General features: G+C 39.0%; 1 protein-coding gene across 22 annotated transcripts in view; it reads left to right on the top strand.

Moving 5' to 3' along the window:
* Nucleotides 1–25,260, top strand: part of CDK19 (cyclin dependent kinase 19) — a 203,883-nt gene that overhangs the window by 168,626 nt on the left and 9,997 nt on the right. For 21 of the 22 annotated variants that reach the window (XM_084963063.1, XM_084963043.1, XM_084962987.1 and 18 more), the window contains 5 exons: nt 4,168–4,299; nt 18,103–18,246; nt 18,546–18,615; nt 24,652–24,724; nt 25,144–25,241. In XM_084963063.1, the coding sequence (XP_084819189.1) occupies nt 4,173–4,299; nt 18,103–18,246; nt 18,546–18,615; nt 24,652–24,724; nt 25,144–25,241 (512 nt within the window). In that variant the 5' untranslated portion in view covers nt 4,168–4,172. Of the gene's footprint in view, nt 1–4,167; nt 4,300–18,102; nt 18,247–18,545; nt 18,789–19,320; nt 21,262–24,651; nt 24,725–25,143; nt 25,242–25,260 lie in introns of those variants that run through there. The other variant, XR_014807164.1, reaches the window with a different exon arrangement.

The raw sequence follows: 25,260 nt of genomic DNA, 5'->3' as shown, positions 1-25,260 counted from the left end.
CATGCTGGAAACGATGCAGAATTGTGCTAATTTAATTTACTACAAATCGTTCGGTCTTGCTTTGACCGAGCATGCCTTGCTGCTTGGTTTTCTACTTCTTCAGTTAGTTACCTAGCCCAGTTCCTAAAAAAAACTGTTCTAAACCGACTCTTCTTTCTTTGAACCTCTACTCTGAGCTTACTGGGATTCACTCATAAAAAAATTTTGATGTTAATTAAGAACCAGGTGGCTAATTTCCTTCCTTTCCTCTTTCCTTCCTCCTCCCTCCCATCATCTTCCTAGACTCCTCACTTGTTCCTGTTTCACTCTTACATTTTTACTTGTAGGCATTTACTGAGTACCTAGTTTTTGTTAAACACCCGTGAAAGGGAAATCAAGTACGGTCCTTGTTTGGGGGACAGTGAAATTGATACTTACATATGTTATCTCATTTGTTTTGCACAACCACCCTCTATGGTAGTTACTGTAGATGAGGAAGGCTGGATTCAGAGAGACTGTGCTTTACTCAGCCTTTCAAAGGAAGGACTTGAGTTCCAAGTCTGGGATCTCTTTCCCATGGCTGCTGAGACATCAGAGCTATCTGGTGTGACCTCAGGGACCACTTTTTTTTTGTCAGCGCAGCTCTGCCTCTGAAACAGTCTCAGAGAAAGAATGACTCTTCCTGCCCAAGTCCTAGCTAGTGCCCTTCCTAGTCTGGCTGTAGTTAAACCCTTCATATTACAGTAGCTCCATTCCCCCCTTCTCAACTTTCTCTTCTTCACCTTCAGACCTTCAGAAAATTTTAACATAAATTTTCTCATATCCATTTTGTTTTCTTTACCATTTTTTTCAGTTTTGTTTTACTGTTGTTCCTCTGCTTCTAAAATGTTTCTCATTGGTTTCACTCACCCTAATTTGTTATTATCTGATATCTAATCCCATCCCTTTATTGAAACCGTTCTCTAAAAGGACACCTATGATTTCTACTTACCAAATCTAGTCGCCCATGTTTCGTCACTGTTTTCTTTTACTGCCTTGTCATTTGTTCTTCTGACCAGTCTGGCCTTGTGACTTTTCCTTTGGCCTATTTGACATTGGCTAATTCTGTTTTTCTATCTTCTGTTTTGGCTGTTACTTCTGTGTTTCATTCATTTTTGTCTCTTATTCCTATTAACCTTTTGTTTCAAGACACTTTAGGCACTGGCTTGAGATACAGCCTGCCTCTACAATTACTTCTTTAGGGAACTGACAAGTTGTGGCCTCAAAACCTTGGGTTCTACAAAAATGATTCTAAGAACTAGATCTTCAAATTCTATTCTCTACCACTAGCTGAAATGTTTATCTCTATTTGAATGTCCTGCTGGCAGTCTATACTCCATTAATTCCAAACCAAATTCATCATCTTCTTATACTTTCCCACCCTTGTGCCAGTCATCACATTTATCCCAGTCACCTTACTCTTCCAAATAGATCTACTACTCCTCAACATAAATTTTGTTTTCTAGCCAGGCCAGTTAATTGCCTTGTTGTTAAGAGTTTTAGGATTGTAATTCTATCCAAAATCAGGGTTAAAATAAGCTATAATAAATAATAAAGGTCTAGTGAGCAATTATTCTAGTTGTTTATTTTTAAAATTTGTTTTAATAGCACATTAAAAAAAAAAAAAGTCAGTCATGCTCCGACATCTATGCTTAACACTTTAGTACAGTTTTTTTTTTTGTTTGTTTTTTGACTGAAAGGAAAAGCACAGTTGAATGAAAAACACATTTCTCTTCCCTGTATGCCTTCCCCTTCCCAGCAACCTAAAGATTTCCAGGCCTTACCTAAAATGCTTACTGCTTTCTTTACTATTCACAGTGATTCATCCTTAAGGATCCAGCTCAAGTCCCACTTCTACAAATGTTTCTCAGACATTGTTCCTGATAAAACCATAAAGGAGACATAACCCCTGCCCTCAAGGGACTTGGAGTCTAGTAGAAACCAGTAGTTACTTTCCTTTAGTCGCTACTGGTTTCTACTTACAGTACTTAGGCTTTTTGTCGACGCCATGTGTTTTCTCATCTCACCTTCATGTCTGCATTGCCTTCCGCTGCTTTTCTATCATTTGAAACTATGGAATTAGCACTCACAGGTCGGGATTTTACTATCCCTATCTGTTGAACTGAACAGTTGCACTCATTCCTAATTTTAGGAGAACAGCTGTTAGGAATGTTTAGGCTTGTTACCCTTTGTCAAAATTAGTAATTATTTGAAAAAAAATGGTTTGAAACTCTTTTAAAGTTCATACAATAGATGGGAATTGTTTTTAAGAATATTTATTGTTGCCTCTGGCCTTGATATAATTTTTCAGTGAATAGATACGCTTGTAGAAAACTAAGAAGGTAGAGAATAAGGGGAGAAATACTGGTTTTAGCCTTTACTTGAAAATGGTATGCTTTTCAGCGGGTGGAAAGGGCATTCATGTTACTTTGCTATCAACAACCATCAGCATCTATTAATACATAAAGCAGTGCTTTGAGATAGGTGGGATATTGGTAGAATGGTTTTGAATATTTTTGTTTATTAGAGGGAAATTTGGTTAAGAAAGTGTAGGCATCAACATAGGCTCTAAAGAAAGAAAATTACTGGAAATTAAAAATGCAATATATATCATAGCATACCGGCTTTAGATTGAATGATTATAGTTGAAACTTTATGCATTGTATAGTATACTAGGGACCCTTACAATCAAAATATACTGTGTATATTATATATTTCAAAGTATACAAGTTTATCATTCTTGTGGTTTTTGCCTTTGTGACATGCAGTTATCATACATATAATCTGTTGGCTATCAGATCCATGGTTAAGAATGTAGCTGATAGATTATAAATTTTTTTTACCAGCTATCCCTGTGACTTTGGGCAAGTCATTGTACTGCTTTGGGTCTTAGACTCTTTATCACAGAAGTGGGGGGAAAGTACTTATTAAACCAGCATCCTGGAGTTCCCATTGTGGCACAGCAGAAACAAATCCTACTAGTATCCATGAGGATGTGAATTCAATTCCTGGCCTCCCTCAGTTGGTCGGGGATCTGGCATTGCCATGAGCTGTGGTGTAGGCTGCAGACGCGGCTCGGATCCCATGGTGCTGTGGCTATGGCGTAGGCCGGGAGCTGCAGCTCCAATTAGACTCCTAGCCTGGGAACCTCCATATGCAGCAGGTGCGGCCCTAGAAAAGACAAAAAAAAAAAAAGAGAGAGAGAGAGAGAGAATTAGTTTCTAGCACCTTATTACAGAAATAATCTTTTTTGCTACTTTTGTATACATCCAATATTTAAATAAGTTAGCTTTGGTATAGACCTTTGTTAAAGGCTGAATTATAGCAAATTCACTTATGTGTTGTATGTATGTTCTTGGAAATATGTATGTGATGTGTTGGTAACATTACAGCAACTGGCTCTCTGGGGTGGGGGGAAGCCCAATTTGTGGCATTTGCTGTTGTCCCCAATATAAATACTCCCCCCATAGCCAGTTTCAAGCCACCAACATGATGTTACAAAACGCTGTGTTGGGAAAACGGGTAGAAAGTGGGTCCATAAGAGCCAACTCTAGCACACACAAAACTAAGACAGAGTCAGATTTTAGATGTATAGGCAAGCAGAAGTCATAATTAATTGTGGAAAGTTTTAGATTATTTTCAATTTTAAAAACATTTAAGAATGTTATTCTATCTCCGAAAGCCAGGAATCTGAAGTCAGATCTGGATTTTAATTCTGCCTCTGTAATTGCTAGTTCTGTGACCTTGGACAAGACAGAATATCTCCAAGCCTCAGTTTCCTCATCAGTAAAATAGGCACAATAATAGTATCTACCTCAGAAGAGGAGATCTGGTCCCTGGTGCAGACCACTGGCTGAAAAGGGAGGAAAAGGAGTTCCTGTTGTGGTGCAGCGGAAATGAATCTGGCTAGGAACCATGAGGTTGTGGGTTCGATCCCTAGCCTTGCTCATGGGTTAAGGATCTGGTGTTGCTGTGAGCTGTGGTGTAAGTCGCAGATGTGGCTTGGATCCTGTGTTGCTGTGGCTGTGGCCCTAAAAAGAAAAGGGAGGAAAAAAATTGCTTTATAAAGTTACTGGCTATGGTCATCAGCCTTGTATGGTTATAGCAGAATGCCAAACTGAGTTCTTATTAATTTATTTTATTTTTTAGCTGACATGGGTTTTGCCAGATTATTCAATTCTCCTCTAAAGCCACTAGCAGATTTGGATCCAGTAGTTGTGACTTTTTGGTATCGGGCTCCAGAACTTTTGCTTGGTGCAAGGCATTATACAAAGGCCATTGGTAAGTTAGTCCAGAACAGTTTAATTATAACTGGTAAGTATTGCATTATCATATCATTATCATATGATATGGCATTGTCATAAATGATAAATGGTATAATAATGTCTTAATAAAAACTGCTTTCTTTTTTTTAGTTTACATTTATTTATTTTAAATGATTTTTATTTCTTCCATCATAGCTGGCTTACAGTGTTCTGTCAATTTTCTACCGTACAGTAAGGTGACCCAGTCATACATACATATATGCATTCTTTTTCTCACGTTATCATCCTCCATCATAAGTGACTAGTTATAGTTCCCAGTGCTATACAGCAGGATCTCATTACATATCCATTCCAAAGGCAATAGTTTGCATCTATTAACCCCTAATTTCTGGTCCATACCACTCTCTTCCCCTCCCCCTTGGCAACTACAAGTCTGTTCTCCAAGTCCACGATTTTCTTTTCTGTGTATAGAAACTACTTTATATCTCTTTGTAAAAGTCTTGCTGTTGTCTGTATTCCCAGATTTTATATTCTGGTAGATTTTGATTTTTAACTGTATAGAAGAATGATTTAAAAAATTTTTTTATTATAATTGATTTACAATGTTCTGTCAATTTCTGCTGTACAGCAAAGTGACCTAGTTATACACATATATACATTCTTTTCCTCACATTATCCTCCATCATATTCCATCACAAGTGACTGGATATAGTTCCTTGTGTTATGCAGCAGGATCTCATTGCTTGTTCACTCTAAATGCAGTAGTTTGCGTCTAACCCCAGACTCTCAGTCCATCCCACTTCCTCCCTCTCCCCCTTGGCAACCACAAGTCTGTTCTCCATGTCCATGAGTTTCTTTCTTTTCTGTAGATAGGTTCATTTGTACCATATATTAGAGTCCAGATATAAATGATATCATATGGTATTTATTTTCTCTTTCTGACTTATTTCACTTAGTATGAGAGTCTCTAGTTCCATCCATGTTGCTGCAAATGGCATTATTTTATTTTTTATTGCTGAGTAGTATTCCATTGTGTGTATGTACCATATCTTCTTAATCCACTCATCTGTCCATGGACATTTAGGTTGTTTCCATGTCTTGGCTATTGTGAATAGTGCTACAGTGAACACAGGTGTGCATGTATCTTTTTCTTTTTTGGGGGGAGACTGACTTTCTTTCTTTTTTGGGGGGGCCATACCTGTGGCTTGTGGAAGTTCCCCGGCTAGGGGTCAAATTGGAGTTGCAGCTGCCGCCCTAGTCCACAGCAGTGCCATATCTGAGCCACGTCTGTGACCTATACCACAGCTCGCGGCAACACCGGATCCTTTAACCCACTGAGCAGGGCCAGGGATTGAACCCTTATCCTCATGGATACTAGTCAGTTTCATACTGAGCCACAACAAGAACTCCGCATGTATCCTTCTCAATGAATATTTTGTCCAGATAAATGCCCAGGAGTGGTACTGCTAGATCATATAGTAGTTCTATATTTAGTTTTCTGAGGTACCTCCATACTGTTTTCCATAGTGGTTGTACCAATTTACAATCCCACCAACAGTGTAAGAGGGTTCCCTTTTCTCCACACCCTCTCCAGCATTTGTTATTCGCAGACTTACTCATGATGACCATTCTGACCTGTGTGAAGTGGTACCTCATTGTACTTTTGATTTGCATTTCTCTATTAGTGATGTTGAGCATTTTTTCATGTGCCTGTTGGCCATCTGTATGTCTTCTTTGGAGAAATGTCTATTCAGGTCTTCTGTCCATCTTTCAATTGGGTTGTTTTGCTGTTGAGTTATGTGAGTTATTTGTGTACTTTGGAGATTAAGCCCTTGTCAGTTGTATCATTTGAAACTATTCTTTCATTCTGTAGGTTGTCTCTCTCTCTCTTTTTTTTTTTTATGGTTTCCTTTGCTGTGCAAAAGCTTTTGAATTTTATTAGGTCCCATTGGTTTATTTTTATTTTTATTTCTATTGGCTTGGGAGACTGAGATAAGAAAACATTTGTATGGTTGATGTCAGAGAATGTTTGCCTATGTTCTCTTCTAGGAGTTTGATGGCGTCTTGTCTTATGTTTAAGTCTTTAAGCCATTTTGAGTTTATTTTTGTGCATGGTGTGAAGGTGTGTTCTAGTGTCATTGATTTACAAACAGCTGTCCAGTTTTGCCAAGACCACTTGCTGAAGAGATTGTCTTTTTCCCATTTTATATTCTTGCCTCCTTTGTTGAAGATACATTGACCATAGCTGTCTAGGTATATTTCTGGGTTCTCTATTCTGTTCCGTTTGTCTTTATGTCTGTTTTGGTACCAGTACCACACTCTCTTGATTACCATGTCTTTGTAATATTGTCTGAAGTCTGGGAAAGTTATGCCTCCTGCTTGTTTTTTCCTCCCTCAGGACTGCTTTGGCACTTCTGGGTCTTTTATGGTTCCATATGGATTGTTTGTTCTAGTTCTCTGAAAAACGTCGTGGGTAATTTGATAGGTATTGCATTGAATCTGTAGATTACTTTGGGTAGTATGGCCATTTTAACAATATTAATTCTTACAATCCAGGAGCATGGAATATCTTTCCATTTCTTTGAATCCTCTTTAATTTCCTTCATTAATGCTTTATAGTTCTCAGCATATGTGTCTTTCACTTCCTTGGTCAGGTTTATTCCTAGGTATTAATTTTGGGGGGTGCAATTTTAAAAGAGATTGTATTTTTATAGTCCTTTTCTAATATTTCAGTGTTAGTATATACAAATGTAACCAATTTCTGAATATTACTTTTGTATCCTGCTACTTTGCTGAATTAGTTGATCAGTTTGAGTAGTTTTTGTGTACAGTCCTTAGGGTTTTATCATGTCATTGCATATAATGACAATTTTACCTCTTCTCTTCCAGTTTGAATACCTTTATTTCCTTTGTCTGATTGCTGTGGCTATGACTTTCAATACTGTGTTGAATAAAAGTGATAAGAGTGGGCATTCTTATTCTAGATTTTATTGGGTGTTATATTGGCTGTGAGTTTATCATAAATGGTTTTTATTATGTTAAGATATCTTCCCTCTGGTAAGAGTTTTTATCATGAATGGATTTTGGATTTTGTCAAATGCTTTTTCTGCATCTATTGAGATGATCATGTGTTTTTTTTTTTTTTTGACTCTTCTTTTGTTAATGTGGTGTATGACGATTGATTTTTGTATACTGAAACATCCTTGTGATCTTGGGATGAATCTCACTCGGTCATGGTGTATAATCTTGTTTCCATGTTATTGGATTTGGTTGGCTAAAATTCAGTTGAGAATTTTTGTGTCTATATTCATCAGATATTGGCCTATAATTTTCTTTGGTGGTATCTTTGGTTTTGATATTAAGGTGATGGTGATTTCATAGATGTCTTTGGGAGTGTTCCTTCTTCTTCAACCTTTTGGAAAAGTTTAAGACAGGTAGAAGTTCTTCTTTGTCTGTTTGGTGGATTTCACCTATGAAGCCATCTGGCCCAGGACTTTAGTTTGTAGGGGGTGTTTTTGTGACATATTTAATTTCATTTCTAGTGATCAGTCTGTTCAAATTATATATTTCTAATTTTTTTTTTTTTGTCTTTTTTTTTTGTTGTTGTTGTTGTTGTTGTTGATGTTATTGTTGCTATTTCTTGGGCCGCTCCCTCGGCATATGGAGGTTCCCAGGCTAGGGGTCGAATTGGAGCTGTAGCCACCGGCCTACGCCAGAGCCACAGCAACACGGGATCCGAGCCGCGTCTGCAGCCTACACCACAGCTCACGGCAACGCCGGATCGTTAACCCACTGAGCAAGGGCAGGGACCGAACCCGCAACCTCATGGTTCCTAGTCGGATTCGTTAACCACTGCGCCACGACGGGAACTCCTATATTACTTCTTGATTCAGTTTTGGTGGGCTATATTTCTCTAGAAAGTTGGCCATTTCTTCCATGTTGTCAAATTTGTTGGCATATAATTGTTCATAGTATTCTCTTGCTTTTTTTTTTTTTTTAATTTCTGCAGTATCCACTGAGGTTTCTATTTTTCATTTCTTAATTTGTTTGAGTTTTTTCTCTCTTATTCTTGGTCAGTCTGGCCAAAAGTTTGTCAATTTTGTTTAGCCTTTCAAAGAACTAGCTCTTGGTTTTATTGATTTTTTTTTCTGTTGTTTTTTGAATCTCTATTTTATTGATTTCTTCTCTGATCATTATGATTTCCTTCCTTCTGCTGATTTTAGATTTTGTTCATTCTTTTTCTAATTCTTTTAGGTAGTTGGTTAAGTTGTTGAGTTGAGATTTTTCTTCTTTTCTGAGGAAGACCTGTATCATTATGAACTTCCTTCTAAGAACTACTTTTGTGTCATCCCATAGGTTTTTTTTTTTTTTTTTTTTTTTTTGTCTTTTTGCTAATTCTTTGGGCCGCACCCACGGCATATGGAGGTTCCCGGGCTAGGGGTCGAATCGGAGCTGTAGCCACCGGCCTACGCCAGAGCCACAGTAACTCGGGATCCGAGCCACGTCTGCAACCTACACCACAGCTCACGGCAACGCCGGATCGTTAACCCACTGAGCAAGGGCAGGGACTGAACCCGCAACCTCATGGTTACTAGTCGGATTCATTAACCACTGCGCCACGATGGGAACTCCTCATCCCATAGGTTTTGAATGGTTGTGTTTTCATTATCATTTGTCTCAAGGTATTTTTGCTTTTTTGGGGGGAGGGGGCAACCCTCATGGGATATGGAAATTTCCCAGGCTAGAGGTCAAATCAGAGCAACTGCTGGCCTACAGCAACGCAGGATTGAAGCTGCTTCTGCAACCTACACCACAGCTCACGGCAATGCCAGATCCCCAACCCCCTGAGTGAGGCCAGGGATCAAACCTACATCCTCATGGATACTAGTCAGGTTTGTTTCCACTGTGCCACAATGGGAACTTCCTGTCTTAAAGTATTTTTTAATTTCTCTTTTGATTTCCTTGTTGACCCATTCAGTTTTTTCTCATTTCTTTTCCTGTGGTTGACTTCTACTTTCATGACTTTGTGGTCAGAGAAGATGCTTGAAATAATTTTTGAACTCCCAAATTTGTTGAGGTTAGTTTTGTGCCCCAGTGTGTGGTCAATCCTTGAGAATGTTCCATGTGCACTTGAAAAGAATGTATTTTTTTGGATGTAATGTCCTGAAAATATCAATTAAGTCTAACTTTTCTATTTTGTCATTTAGGATCTCTGTTGCCTTATTGATTTTCTGTATAAACAATATCTGTTGGTGTGAATGAGGTGTTTACATCTACTGTTATTATATTCCCATCATTTTCTCCTTTTATGTCTGTTAGTATTTGTTGTATGTATTTGGGTGCGCCTATATAGCGGCATATATATATATTGACAAAAGTATCATCCTCTTCTTGAATTGATGCTTTGATCATTAAATAGTGTCCTTATTTGTCTTTATGGGCTTTGTTTTAAAGTCTGTTTTCTTCTGATATGAGTATTGCAACACCTGCTTTCCTGTCTTTTCCATTTGCATGAAATATCTTTTTCCATCCCCTCACTTTCAATTTATATGTGTCCTTTGCCCTAAGGTGACTTCTTGTGTGAAGTGTATTGTAGGCCCTTGTTTTTTTTTAATCCAGTCTGCCACTCTGTGTCTTTTGATTGGAGCATTCAGTCCGTTGACATTTAATTTAAGATAATTATTGATAAATATGTATTTGTTGCCATTTTAACCCATGTTTTCTAGTTGATTTTATGTTTCTCCTTTGTTCCTTTCTTTCAGTTGGATGATTTCCTTTTACTTTATGTTTGTGTCCTCCTCTTTTTAGTTTTTGTGAATGTATGTTTGGTTTTGATTTGTGGTTACCCTGTTTCTCAAGTATGTTAACTGCTTCCTATATCTGCTTGCTTTAGCCTGCTAGTCATATAGGTTCAAACACATTTTTTAAAAAAGAGTCTAGATTTTGTTATTTTCCTTCTCCACATTTTATGATTTTGATGTCTTTTTTTTTTTTTAACATTTTCATGTTTGTCCTTTTGCTGCTGTTCCTTGTGTTTATCAGTAGGTTTTTTTTGTTTGTTTGTTTGTTTTTTGTTTCCTTTTAGATCTGTATACAGGCTTATTTAAGTGATTACTTTCCAATTGTGATTCCCTCCATCCTATATCTTCTTTTTTATTTAGAGGAGTTCTTTCAGTATTTCTTCCAGAATGGGTTTAGTATTGTCTCTCTCTCTTTTTTTTTTTTTTTTTTTGTCTTTTTGCCATTTCTTGGGCCACTCTCGCGGCATATGGAGGTTCCCAGGCTAGAGGTCTAATCGGAGCTGTAGCTGCCAGCCTATGCCAGAGCCACAGCAACGCGGGATCCAAGCTGCGTCTGCAACCTACACTACAGCTCATGGCAACGCTGGATTGTTAACCCACTGAGCAAGGCCAGGGATCGAACCTGCAACCTCATGGTTCCTAGTCAGATTCGTTAACCACTGCGCCACGACGGGAACTCCAGTATTGCTGTACTCTTTCAGTTTTTGTTTGTTGGAGAGATTCTTTATTTTTCCTTCTGTTTTAAATGATATTCTTGCTGGGTAGAGTATTCTAGGCTTCAGATTTTTCCCTTTTAGAACTTGAGTATATCTTGCCACTCTCTTCTGGCCTCTAGTGTTTCGGTAGAGAAATCAGCTGTTAGCCTTATGGAAGTTCCCTTATAATTAACCCTTTTTTTTTTTTTTTTTCCTCTTGCTGCCTTTAGAATCCTCTCCTTATCTTTAACTTTTGCCATTTTTATTATAATGTCTTGGTGTGGGACTGTTTGGGTTCAACTTGTGGGGCCCTCTGTGCTTCCTGCATCTTGATATGTTTCCTTTATATTTGGAAAGTTTTCAGCCATAATTTCTTCAAGCATATTTTCAATCCCCTTTTCTTTTTCTTCTCTTGGGAATCCCTATTATGCCTGTTTTATATTATCCCATAGATCTCTTATTTCACTTTCATGTTTTTTCATTTGGTTTTCTGTCTGCTGTCCTGATTGAGTGATTTCCATTATTCTATCTTCCAAGTCACTATTTCATTCCTCTGCAGTATTAATTCTGCTCTTCAGTGCCTTTTACTCAGCTTATGTCTCTGCAAATGAGTTTTATAATTTTTTTTGGTTCCTCTTTCTATTTTCTGGTTCCTTTCTAAAGTAATGTGCATTACTGTTTATATCTGCTCTTAATTCCTTCATATTCACTCTTAATTCCTTCAGTATTTTCACTTCTTTTTGAACTCTGTGTCTGTTAGACTGCAGAGGTCTGTTTCATTGTTTGCTCCTTTGGGGGAATTCTCCTGTTGTTTTGAATGGTTCCTGAGCTGCTTCATTTTGCTTCTCTTTTTCTTATTCTGTGAGTTTAGGGAAAACAACTACTGTAGTCTTGGAGGGCTATTTATATGTGAGAGTGCCCCTGGGTGTTCTGTGAGGGCTTACTATTTATTTATTTATGTTGGCATAAGGGCTGCTTTTGGTTTGGATGCTTGCAGTCTCTTTCCTCAGTGTGTCCAGGGTATTACCCCTGTGCTACTATATGTGTGTGTGTGCTTCCAAGGAGATAGAGTCATTGGGACGGGATAGTAGCCAATGTCTGGTTGCTGGGCCCTTGACAGTGGTGAGGACCCACAGGGAGACTACTCCTGGTTGCAGGGCCCTGGAAAGTGGCAGTGACCCTCAGGCAGGTGTGGGTGGTGCCCAGAGCATTTGACAGTGGCAGCAGCAGGGCATGTGCATTCCCAGGGGAGTAAGAGCAACAACAGGTGGTGCTTGGTTGCAGTGCCCTCTTCTGTGCCAACCTCTGAGGTGACTGGGGCCGCAGGTGGTGCCTGTTCATGGACCCCTGGTGGTAGTGGGCCATGCCCACTTCTGGAGTCTGAGATGGCTGCTATGGTTTGCCCCTGCTGCCCATAGCCCACACAAGAGGCTCTGTGTTGCCCAAGAGTCTGTGCATGCACAGAAAAAGATATTCCTTTGGTGGTCCACTTCTCTTCCTCTCACCCTCCCCAACAATGAATGATGCCTTGCTTCTGAAGGCCCAGGCCTCTTCCTGGGTTCCATTGGCTATGGTGCTCTATTCCCCAGCTCATGGTGCACTGCTCCCTAGCCCCTCAGGCTGTCTCCACACAGCTAACCCTAGTCTCCTACCTGGAACTGACCCCCAGAGCCAGGTCTTGGCACCCAGCCCCCTCCTGAGTATCTCAGGCTGTGGTGATCAGGGGCAGTAGTACTGATGGTTTGTGAGGCTCTCTCTCTGCTTTGTCCTCCTCAGTCCACCAGATCTGCTTTTCTCTGAGGGTTTGAGGTCTTTCTCTCTCCACTAATCTCCCCATCAGTTAGGTGGCTTCCCAGGGTGTGGGTTCCTTTCCTCTTTCACATCTCCCTTTCAGGAGTGCTGTCCCATCCTGATTCCCCTTTTATTTTTCTTTCTTCTCTCTCTCTCTCTTTGTTCCTTTTTTCCTACCCAGTTATGTGGAGGGTTTTTTGCCCTTTTTGGAGGCTTAAGGTCTTCTGCCAGCGTTCAGTAGATGTTCTCTGTGAATTGTTCTACATGTAGATGAGTTTTTTTTTTTTTTTGATGTGTTTGTGGGAGAAGGTGAGTGCCACATCTTACTCCTTTGCCATCTTGATCCTCACTCTGAGAAGGAGTCTTTTAAAAAAAGAAAGCATTTTCTTTCAGAGGATAGAAGTATCTGATCCAATTTAGTTGCTATAGAAATGGTAACATGCAAATTTTATTTTGTACTCACCTACTATTGATCAGAAAAACTAGACAGAGGTTTAGAAGTGTCTTCTTCGCAAAAAGGGAAACAGAAAAACAGGAGTAGTATAGTATTGGAGAGAGCCCCTTCTATTTGGGGAAAAGTTAGACCTTTCCTAAGCAAGAAGCAATGTGACTAATCTTTTTCTCTTGCCATTACAATTATTATGGCAGTTTCTCCATTAAGGTAGGAAATAGAGCCTGAGTAGATTAGCCGTGCACAGCATCTTGCCATCTCACCAAGTGAAAAAACTGAGTGAGAAAACCTGTTCTAAACACAGTCTCTGTAGGATTTAAAATCCACTTCAGAACAGAGGCAGTAGAGGTTTTTCTAACTGAGGGAGTCAGGAAGAGAGAGCTGTCCTCAAACCGAGGTATTGTTTTAGAGGAGGTACAAAGAGAGGGTAGGGAGGGAGTCAACAATATGATTGATGTGAAGGGCTAGTTCTATCAGGTGCCTAAATTTCCTAAGTGCTTTTCTTTAAGTTTTCCTTTTCTTGAATTTTCTGTTTACTTATATTAGACTAATATCTGTTTTGACTAATTTAACGGCTTTTGTTGAGTTCTGTTTGATTAAAGTTACTTAAAGTATAAAATTATTAAAAGTAGACAAGTAGGAGTTCCCATTGTGGCTCAGTGGAAACGACTCTGACTAGTATCCATGAGGACATGGGTTCAATCCCTGGCCTTGCTCAGTGGGTTGGGGATCTGGCCTTGCTGTGTATGTCACAGACGCTGCTCAGATCCTGATTTGCTGTGGCTGTGGTGTAGGCCAGCAGCTGCAGCTCCAACTGGATCCTTAGCCTGGGAACTTTCATATGCTGCAGGTGCAGCCCTTTAAAAAAAAAAGAGAGAGAGAGAAAGAAAAGAAAAAGACAAGTAAGCACAACCCTTTCTCTGTTAAGCTTTTGAAAAACCTGGTGGCATCTAGAAAACTACAAAGGAAGTTCTTACCTTTGAGAAGATTAGACTCCTGAGTAACCTATTCATGAGTAAAAAGGGAAACAAAAATTAAAACATAGTAATGTTCTCATTCGTCAGGTGGTCTGCTTTCTGCAAAACTCAGATACCAGAACATATTTATACTTCTTTTGTTTAGGGATTAAGACCCTAGCACAGTATGCGGTATTGTAATTTTTCATAAATACTGCCTAAGGATTTTGTTGTATTCATGAGAAAGGCTATGGGTAGCCACAGCACTGTGAGGAAAACCAGTGTGTGTTTGACAATAGAGGAGTGTGAGACTGACCTTCAACCCGTCCCCCCGTCCCCTGGCAGTTGAGCCCACAGTAAAGCCCCTTATCAGAGGCTGCCATGCTATCAGCTCTGGACAGTGGCAATGTCTATGAAGGAAGAACTACAAAAAGCAAATGGAAGGAATGCAGTAGTCCTTAGAATAAGCCCGACTCTATTTACATTCCCGCAAGTGACTGAGGGGTTGTATTTGTGAGACATTTAAGATTTTGTTTGCGTTTCCTGTGATTAGGTCTCTCTGTTGAGAACAGTAAAATCTCCTAGACAATCTCAGAAGGCACCAGAGGCTAGAAGGAGACCAGAAGTGAGCCAGTGCAAAGGGGAGTGTTAGTTGGAAGCCACAGGTGGTGCCTTACAACAGAGTTGATGGTGAGATAACCCAGAGCACAGGGTGGGAGTAGAGGAGGTGATCACAGCAGAAATCTACGTCATCAGGCTCCTGCCGAGCACTGACCTTCTGTGTCTGGAAGGGAGCATCCCAGCAGGAAAAAGCAGGTTCAGCTAAAACCGTTCTTGTTAAACTAAATGGACCCCCACCAAAATCGGTCCCACTCTCAAATTCTCACTCAGCAAATCCATGGTAGCGAGGCCCATGTTTAACACGTACTTCTGGTGATTCTGTGGTATGTGGGCCCCCCATTTGAGAAGCACAGTTTTATGAATATTTTCTGATTAATTGATCCACTGTCGGAAAAAAAAATAGATTTTTTTTTTTGAAATGAAGATAATTGGGTATGAATTGGAAACCAACTGTATTTCTTATTTCCTCAGGGTAAGGAGAATTGAAATTGTATTTTAACCAGTTTGCAACTTAATTGCTGAGTTAAAAAAAAAGGGGGAGAGAGAGATTTACCAATTAAAGATAAAAATATAATCACTAATTTTTAATTTTAGTCAATCCCAATTATCCATTCTGGATAGAAGTTAGGAAAAAAGTTAAGACACAGAAAAAGAATAACCCCCACATTAGTTATCTTACGCTTGAAATATATTCAAGCAGACATAATAAATACACACATATTCACGCATTCTTATGATTCTCCATACCTGGTTTATATTTGAAATGAGTATTATTTCTATTCAGATCATAGAAAAAAGGAGAGTTTGATGACTTGATATTGGTGAAGGTTTATGGAGTGACCTTTAGCGGGGGAGGTTAAGTGTTGGGGGGAGTGGTGGGAGAGAGAGAGAAAAGAACAAGTCATTGATAAAGGATTAAGCTGAGAAATGGGTATAGATGGTGCAGGAGCCGGATGACCATTTAAAATTAGATGCTGGGAGTTCCCATTGTGGCTCAGTGGTGTAGGTTGCAGAAGCGGCTTGGATCCCGAGTTGCTGTGACTGTGGTGTAGGACAGCAGCTTAGCTCTGATTCAGCCTCTAGCCTGGGAACTTCTATATGCCGTAGTTGTGGCCCTACAAAGCAAAAAAGAAGAAGAAGAAAAAAAGTAATAAAATAGAATAAATCAGATGCTAATATGAGGCAGGCCACCCTAGAATTTAACTTTACCTGCTACACTGAGGTTCTCCTAGAAATCTAGGTACTGGCTCCTGTCCTTTGAATAGAGGGCAGACCAGGACCTGGCATGCCCAGCAGTTTGTGGTAATAGTCTCCCTTGACAGCATCTGGCACGAGGAGAGATGAGACTGTCAGAGACGGCCATATCAGGGGCAATAGTGACAATCAACATGATATGCTGAGAAAGAAGAATTAAAAAGTAGACACTGAAAAGTATTGTTATTCCATTCTTTAGTGCTGTGTCTTCTTGTGTCATTAAGAAAAATTAAATTACATTTTATTTTTATTTTATTTTTCATTTTTTTTTTTACTTTTTGCCATTTCTTGGCCTGCTCCCTCGGCATATGGAGGTTCCCAGGCTACGGGTCCAATTGGAGCTGTAGCTGCCAGCCTACACCAGAGCCACAGCAACACGGGATGCGAGCCGCGTCTGTGACCTACACCACAGCTCACAGCAACGCCGGATCCTTAACCCGCTGAGCAAGGCTAGGGATCGAACCCGCAACCTCATGGTTCCTAGTCGGATTCGTTAACCACTGCACCATGACGGGAACTCCCTAAATTACATTTTATATCCTCTTAAGATGGCAAGTAATGGTGTAATAAAAATGGTTATTGAAGGGATATGTTCCCGTTATCCAAAAGGCTAACTTATGTGGAAGGAAACCATCCCTGAGTGGAGTCAGATACAGGAGACATTGCTATATATCTTTTTTTCATTTGTGATTTGTTTCATGAAATGGCATACCAACAGTCATTCCAGCTACTAGATCGCTTGTCTACACAAGTGATGCCCATGTTTAGAAGACTGTTAAACATTGTACTTTTCTCTGCCATGCCACAGTCTGTGTGTTACTCTTTTCAAAAAAATACTCATTAAACAGCATTTAAGTGGGCAAATATGAAGTATTCTCACAAAAATTAATTCACAGGTACATTTAGCAAAGCATTGTAAATATTATAGTCTTAGAATCTAAATTACTGTTTTTCAATAGGTAAATAGAATAATCTATAACTGGTTATTTGAAATAGTTTTTAAAAAAGAAAGCTTTGGAAGATGTCTAACTTTGTCCTAGCAGGTTGGAGGGTTGGAGCAGCATCTAAGTTGAATATGTTCAGATAACATCTATCTCTGCTGATGTCATGCAGTGTCAATATGTACCTGTATTTAGCAGCTTCTAGGAGCTACTCTGTTCAAAAAACTGAAGTTGGTGTCTTTCAGACAAAAGCTGTTTTTCCCAATCATTTCATGTGATCTATACCGTCTAGACTGACAACACAGAAATTCTGCTCTTTCATTATGCATTTGATTACTTTATTTATTTATTTATTTATTATTTTTGTCTTTTTAGGGCCTCACCTGTGGCATATGGAAGTTACCAGGCTAGGGGTTGAACCAGAGCTATAGCTGCTGGCCTACACCACAGCCACAACAATGCAGAATCCGAGCCATGTCTGCAACCTACACCACAACTCACGGCAATGCTGGATCCTCAACCCACTGAGCCAGGCCAGGGATCGAACCTGCATCCTCATAGATACTAGTCAGATTGGGTTCTGCTGAGTCACAACGGGAACTCCGCATTTGATTGCTTTAAGAAATGTATCACCATACCTGATGATAGTACTGTTTTAGTCTATCATATCTTGAGTAATATGCTCTGTATTAGACTATCAATTGAATGCTTTGGCAATTAAATTATTGATAGTGGTTAGAAAGGTTTTAGCCTAAATGTAAATTTATTGCTTGCTAACTTGAGTTTCCCAAGCTTATCTTCATCACAAAATTTACAAGTAAATGTTTATTTTTTTGGCTTTCAATCTGTTATGTGAGGATATAGCTATTTCATGTCATATATATGTTTTCTTAATATACTTATTGTATTTTGTATATTGCTCCACTGAAAAGTTTTTAAAAATTTTTTTTTATTTCAGGGATTCTTTTCTATTCACAGTTGACATACACTATTATATTAGTTTCAGATATACAACATAGTGATTTGATATTTTTATATAAGATAATCACTACAATAAGTCCAGTTACCATCATCACTCTACAAAGTTGTTACAGTTATCATTGACTATATTCCTCATGTGTTCTTTACATCTCTGTAACTTATTTATTTTGTAGCTGGAAATTTGTACCTCTTAATCCTTGTTACCTATTTCGTACACCTCCCCCCACTCACAAAAGTATTTTTATATGTATGTTGTGATTATACCCAGAAATTATAACCAAAGAAACATAATAAATGTGTATAAAAACTTGTTTTTCTTCCTTCATAGATATATGGGCAATAGGTTGCATATTTGCTGAATTGTTGACTTCAGAACCTATTTTTCACTGTCGTCAGGAAGATATAAAAACAAGCAATCCCTTTCATCATGATCAACTAGATCGGATATTTAGTGTCATGGGGTTTCCTGCAGGTAATTTATTTATTTTTTCAAAATAATATTTGAGGAGGCTCAGCAGGTTAAGGATCCAGTGTTATCACTGCTGTGGCTCTGGTTATAGCTGTGGCACAAATTCAATCCCTGGCCGGGGAACTTGTGTATGCTGTGGGGGGAGCCAAAAAAATAAATGAAAAATAGTCATATTTCAAAAACATTATTTTGAAAAGTATATTTTAAGTAGTTTTATGTACATTTGAAAGCTAAAATAACTAGGAAATTTTTTATGAGTAACACATTATTTCCTATAACAATATCCAATATTTTTTTGTAAGATAAAGACTGGGAAGATATTAGAAAGATGCCAGAATACCCTACACTTCAAAAAGACTTTAGAAGAACAACGTAAGTAATATTATATTACATATAAGTAGTATTCAATGGAAATCTTTTAAAAACCAGATTTTGGTTATTATTTAAACTGGAAACTTAGATGTTAGTATATTAGTTATGTTTATGACTTAAAGAAGATATTTCTTTCTTTTTTTTTTTTTTTTTTTTTTTTTGCTATTTCTTGGGCCTCTTCCGCGGCATATGTAGGTTCCCGGGCTAGGGGTCGAATCGGAGCTGTAGCCAACGGCCTACGCCAGAGCCACAGCAACACGGGATCCGAGCCGCGTCTGCAGCCTACACCACAGCTCACGGCAACGCCGGATCGTTAACCCACTGAGCAAGGGCAGGGACCGAACCCGCAACCTCATGGTTCCTAGTCGGATTCGTTAACCACTGCGCCACGACGGGAACTCCTAAAGAAGATATTTCAGATGTGGTTAACATACATTCCAGCCCTGTTATTTAAGTATTTTAAATACTTAAGCTATCGTATTTAAAAATTGTTAAGAATTCTAGGGTCGGAGTTCCCGTTGTGGCGCAGCAGAAACAAATCTGACTAGGAACCATGAGGTTGCAGGTTGGATCCCTGGCCTCATTCAGTGGGTTAAGGACCCAGCGTTGCCATGAGCTGTGGTGTAGGTCACAGACGTGGCTTGGATCTGGCGTTGCTGTGGCTGTGGCATAGGCTGTCAGCTACAGCTCCAATTGGACCCCTAGCCTGGGAACCTCCATATGCCGCAGGTGTGGCCCTAATAAGACAAAAATAAAAAAGTTTAAAAAAAGAATTTTAGGGTCAATAGATAGTTCAAATGCCTGTCTCTTCTGTTGTAGAATAATAAAGGGCTCAGTTCAAGGGTACACAACTATGATTTGTCTTTATCTGAGTAATGATTGGTGACTGAAATGCTGGGCTTGGCAACCAGGATGGGTAGCAGGAAGAAGAACACATGGCCTGGGATCTGAATAAAACAAACTGGTGGGGACTTGAATGATAAGTAGAAATGAGAGGAGTTTGTTATAAATATGCACACCTAGAGGAAAAAGTGGAAGAGGTTTTCTCTTGGGTAACGTAACAGAAAAATTTCATGACAGGATGGCTTGTAGGAACAAAAGCAGACATCATAAAGAGAAGCAGAGAAAGGCTCTGATCATTTTGGCCTCTCTTTTACACAGTCTTTGGTAGGGTCCTTGCCTCTATCTATTTGTCTCTTAAAGAGAGCACTGATGTTGCTCAAGGGTCTGTCTTGGGCTCCCTTCTCACTCTAGACATTTCCCCAGGCAGTCTCTGTGATTTTTTTGGCCACATGGGGGCTATTGCTGATAACTCCCAGCTTATATAACTTACTCAGATTTCTTTTCCAAGTTTCAGACCAATTTATCTAACTGCCTTATGGAATCTCAACCTGAATGTCCCATAATACTTCAAAATATGTCCCATAATACTCCTAAATGTCCCAAAATACTTCAAATACTTCAGTGTCCCAAACTGAACTCTTTACTTGCCCTCCCAGCCCTCTCCTCCCACTGAGGACGTGGCTCCATGAGTCACCTAACTGGTCAAGCCGAAGACCTGAGAGATATCCCCGATCCTTCCTCTACCTCACCCTCTTCCATTTTAGCCCCCAGTGTCCAAACAGTTAGTAAATCTAGTCAATCCTTTGTTCTAAATATCCTTTGCATCTTTATTTCTCTCTACCTGCCACTCTTACAGATGACACCACTGCCCTCTCTCACCTGGAAACCTGCAGTGGCCACCTCCATGGTATTTCCATTTGATCATGTCAGTCTTCTGGTTGCTCTTAATTCATCACGGCTCTCAATTCCTTAGTGTGGTTAACAAAGCCATGGCTTCTACATCACCAAATTCATCTCCTAAACCTTGGCCCACTTTGTACTCTATAATGTAGACATCATGAATTTCTTTAAGATCCTCAAAACTTGAGCTTTTCTTGACCTCTGGATTTTACAATATGTTGTTCCCTCAGTCTAGGATGCACTTTCCTCCCACCCATTTCCTGTTTATCCTTTCTGTCCTGATGAGGCCTCCCCTGACCTTCCAGGTCTGTTAGGAGCTCTGCCTGTGCACTCCTATAGCATCCCGTGCTGCCTCCCTCAGCTCTGATCACTTTGCTCTGCAGTTGGCTTTCCCTCGAGAACATGGATTGTGCCCACTTTATAAACCATTGTATGTGTCCCTAGGGCCTGGTACATAGTGCATGCTCATTAGTTACTTGTCAAATGGGTATTGAATGAAAGTGGTTCAAATAATTGAAGATACTCCAATAATATAAAAGATGGAGAAAATTAATGAAACCACTTAACATTTTATTTTAGTAAAGGCTGAAAGAAAAATTTTACCTAAAATGATGGTATTTACAACAACCAGAAATAAAAGGAGAGAAATTTTAAAAGATAAATTTAGTTAGAAAAGTAATGGGGGGGGGGGGGGTCTGTGGTGGTACAGTGGGTTGAGGATCCAGTGTTGTCATTGCTATGGCGCAGGTTCGATCCCTGGCCTGGGAACTTCCACATGCCTTGGGTGTGGCCAAAAAAAAAAAAAAAAAAAGAAAGAAAGAAAGAAAGAAAAGTAATATAAAACTTCCTAAGCAAACAATTTTACCCACATAATAGCAAGCTACTAATACATAAGACAAAAAAGGGATTTGTTAAAAATTAGCTAAATCTAATGCAATACATACAAGTCACTAAAGTAAAATAAAGAAAAAAAATCCAGAAAGTGTTATTTCAAATGAGATAAAAAGTAAAAGAACTGTAACTGCAATGTATACATCTAAGGATGACCTGACCCCCTTGCTGTACAGTGGGAAAATAATAAAAACAAACAAACAAACAAATTATACACACCATGGCTAAACTATGTAATGCAAATAACATACTAGTGATAATAAATGGACTAATGAATGAAAAAAAAAAAGTAAAAGAATAATAATTTGTTTTCACTATATCAGATAAAAAGAAATGAGCCAAAAAAAAAAATTACTCTGTAAGTGAAGTGGGGAGGATAACAATAGAAGTTTCTGTAATCTTTCCAAAATGTCAGCTCTTACTAGCTCATTAGAAGGCAAAATGAAAATAAAAGTAAAAGGAAATAAATAAGTTGACTTTAAAAATTGAATGCTGAATAAACATGATCTGATAAGATGCTTTATAATATATAGAGACTTTGAATTACTTTGAAAACTGTTCAGCTCCTAAACTATAGCAAATCTGGAAGGGAATGATTCAGAAAATGACAAATAATTCATCTTAACTTGAATACTAGGAATAAGAAGAAACAACCACAATGGGAATTGAGTAATAGGATTTCTCAACTTCAAGACATTTTATATTATGATAGAAACAACTAACTTAGAATCTTGAGTTAACCCAGTAATCAGCTGATTCAACATAAAGACCAAAGCCATGTAGAGAGACTCCATTTCTACATAAACTTTAAAGTTTCTTTCCATTGCCAAACTTAATGGCTACCTTGCCAATAAAAATGTTCCTGGTATTGGAGGAAAAAAAATTTTTTTTCACATGTGGCAGAGATTTTTTTTTTTTTTTGGTCTTTTGTCTTTTTGTTGTTGTTGTTGTTGTTGTTATTTCTTGGGCCGCTCCCGCGGCATATGGAGGTTCCCAGGCTAGGGGTCGAATCGGAGCTGTAGCCACCGGCCTACGCCAGAGCCACAGCAACTCGGGATCCGAGCCACGTCTGCAACCTACACCACAGCTTACGGCAACGCCGGATCGTTAACCCACTGAGCAAGGGCAGGGACCGAACCCGCAACCTCATGGTTCCTAGTCGGATTCGTTAACCACTGCGCCATGACGGGAACTCCAGATTTTTTTAATTTAAAAAAAATTTATTTTTTTAATTTAGTCTTTTTAGGGCTGTACCCTTGGCATATGGAGGTTCCCACGCTAGAAGTCAAATTGGAGTTGTAACCACTAGTCTACACCACAGCCACAGCATTGCCAGATCCAGGCTGTGTTTGTGACCTGTACTTCAGCTCATGGCAACGCTGAATCCTTAACCCACTGAGCGAGACCAGGGATTGAACCTGCATCCTCATGGATACTAGTCAGATTCATTCCTGCTGAGTCACAACGGAAACTCCCACAGAGTTTTTTTTTTTTTTTAAATAAAATACCTAATGTTGGCATATTTACTTTATATGCTACTGCTGAGAATGAATGCTTCTCAAACTGTGATGTACCTACAGATCACCTAGAGACCTTGTTAAAAATACAGATTGTGGGAGTTCCCATTGTGGCACAGTGGAAACAAGTCCAACTAGGAACCACGAGGTTGTGGGTTCGATCCCTGGCCTTGCTCAGTGGGTTAAGGATCTGGCATTGCCATGACTGTGGTGTAGGTTGCAGACAAGGCTTGGATCTGGCATTGCTGTGGCTCTGGCATAGGCCAGCAGCTACAGCTCCGATTAGACCCCTAGCCTGGGAACCTCCATATGCCGTGGATGTGGCCCTGAAAAGGACAAAAGACAAAAAAAAAAAAAAAAAGAAGAAAGAAACCAACCCTGCCTTCAACTTGATGATCTCAGATCCTAGACTCCAGAATTGTGAGGAAATAAATTTCTATTAAGAAAAATGCAGATTGTGATCCAGAATCTGGGATAGGGCCTAAGAATCTGCATTCCTGGTGCAGGCTCTCAGGTTCCATGTTGCTGGTCTGAGGGCCAGGTTTGTGTGGCAAGGTTCTCAAGCACAAAAAAGGCTTTTGAAATGTACATATCCTTTGACCTAATAATTCTAAGAATTTATCTGAAGAAAGCAATAAAGCAGCCACACACAGCTAAAATGAGGCACTTAAGGCTTTCACAGAGCTTAACTAACTGCCCAAGATCACACAACTGGTAAATGACTGAGTCAGTGTCTGGTAGGGGGTCTCTGATTCTCACTGCCATGTAGTTCTCTCTCCCTATCATGTTACCAGATTTACCTACAAGGACCTGCATTTTGTAACTTTTGTGAAACAAACATCATTAGTAACAGTAAAAAATATACAGCTACTACAAATAATAAGTTGAAAGACCATTTGGCAAGGAAAAACTTTTATAAAACAACAGTAAATTAAAAAAATTAGGACAATTTATATGGTATGTTTCTAATTTTATAAGAATGAAACAAAAATGCCTCCGTATTTATATCATATATATATCTATGTCTAGAAAAAAAATGCCAAAGGAAAATGATCAGACCCTTGACAGTGTTTTCTTTATTGCTGAATAGCTTGATTAAATGAGTGATTTCAATTTTTTCTTAATATTTTTCTATATTCCCTAAGGGTTTTTTAACCAAAAATATAAACTACTATTTTTTGATCTTTTTATTTGGAAATGTTTTATATATAGGAAAGAATTATATATGCTTGAAATATGTAGCCTATTTAGAACAATAAAATGAATACCCATTTACTCACTCTATACCATATCTGATAGAGAGTATCTACCTAGGAAGGGAATTGCTGAGTCATAAGATATTCATATTTTCACCTCTAGTGGTTAATGCATACTTATTTTCCAAAGTGATTGGAACAATAGAAACGTTTACATGCAGTGTGTAGCAATTATTTCTTCACATATTTACCAACATTTGGTTACCTGTTCTTTTCTCATTGGTAAAATCAACAGCTTAAATTAACACATACCTTACAGGAAAACCATCCTGGCATTTTCCATTAAAAATGTAAATTGTGGAGTTCCTATTGTGGCTCAGCGGTAATGAACCTGACTAGTATCCATGAGGATGCGGGTTCAATCCCTGGCCTCGCTCAGTGGGTTAGGGATCTGGTGTTGCCGTGAGCTGTGGTGTAGGTCACAGATGTGGCTTGGATCCTGCGTGGCTGTGGCTGTGGTGTAGGCCTGCAGCTGCAGCTCTGATTCAAGCCCTAGTCTGGGGAACTTGCATAAGCCACACATGTGGCCCTAAAAAGCCAAAAAAAAAAAAAAAAAAAAAAAAAAAAAAAGAAAAGAAAGTAAATTGTGTGAGTGTTCTCAATAATGTGTGATTGTCATGCCTTTGCAGATACGCCAACAGTAGCCTCATAAAGTACATGGAGAAACACAAGGTCAAGCCTGACAGCAAAGTGTTCCTCTTGGTAGGTGCGCCTCTCCCAGACTGGGAAGTAGGATCCTTAGCACAGCCCTCACCCCACCCCCCCTTACTGTGGGATTGTCCCAGCTTTTCCTCCTCTTTACAAAGAAAAGAAAGAGGAGGATATTGGAGCAAAATTAAGTCTTTTGAGATGTCACCCTTAATTTTTAGCCTTAATTTTTGCTAATGGTTTATCAGCATAAAAATCATTAAATTCTAAAAGGGCTTCAATATTAACGATAAGTGCCAATTTCATGTAAATGTGTGTCTTCTAATGATTTCTGCCAGTTTCACATTAATGTTGCCGTGAGCTGTACAAAATGGTGTTTGATATTAATTCTGTTAGACATTAACACAAAAGTCAAAACATGGACTTGTAAACAAACTTTGCACGTACTATCAATTTCTTACGTATTATTCTAGCTTCAGAAACTCCTCACTATGGATCCAACCAAGAGAATTACCTCAGAGCAGGCTCTGCAGGATCCCTATTTTCAGGAGGACCCCTTGCCGACATTAGAGTATGTATCCTTCCTTTTC

Source organism: Sus scrofa, chromosome 1, assembly GCF_054392235.1.
Source record: "Sus scrofa isolate SSC_HxYL_T2T_F1_AM1 chromosome 1, Sscrofa_HxYL_maternal_Yorkshire_Landrace_v2.0, whole genome shotgun sequence".
NCBI lineage: Eukaryota > Metazoa > Chordata > Mammalia > Artiodactyla > Suidae > Sus > Sus scrofa.
The sequence above is the reverse complement of the archived record's forward strand: the minus strand, read 5'-3'. Positions and strand labels throughout refer to the sequence as shown.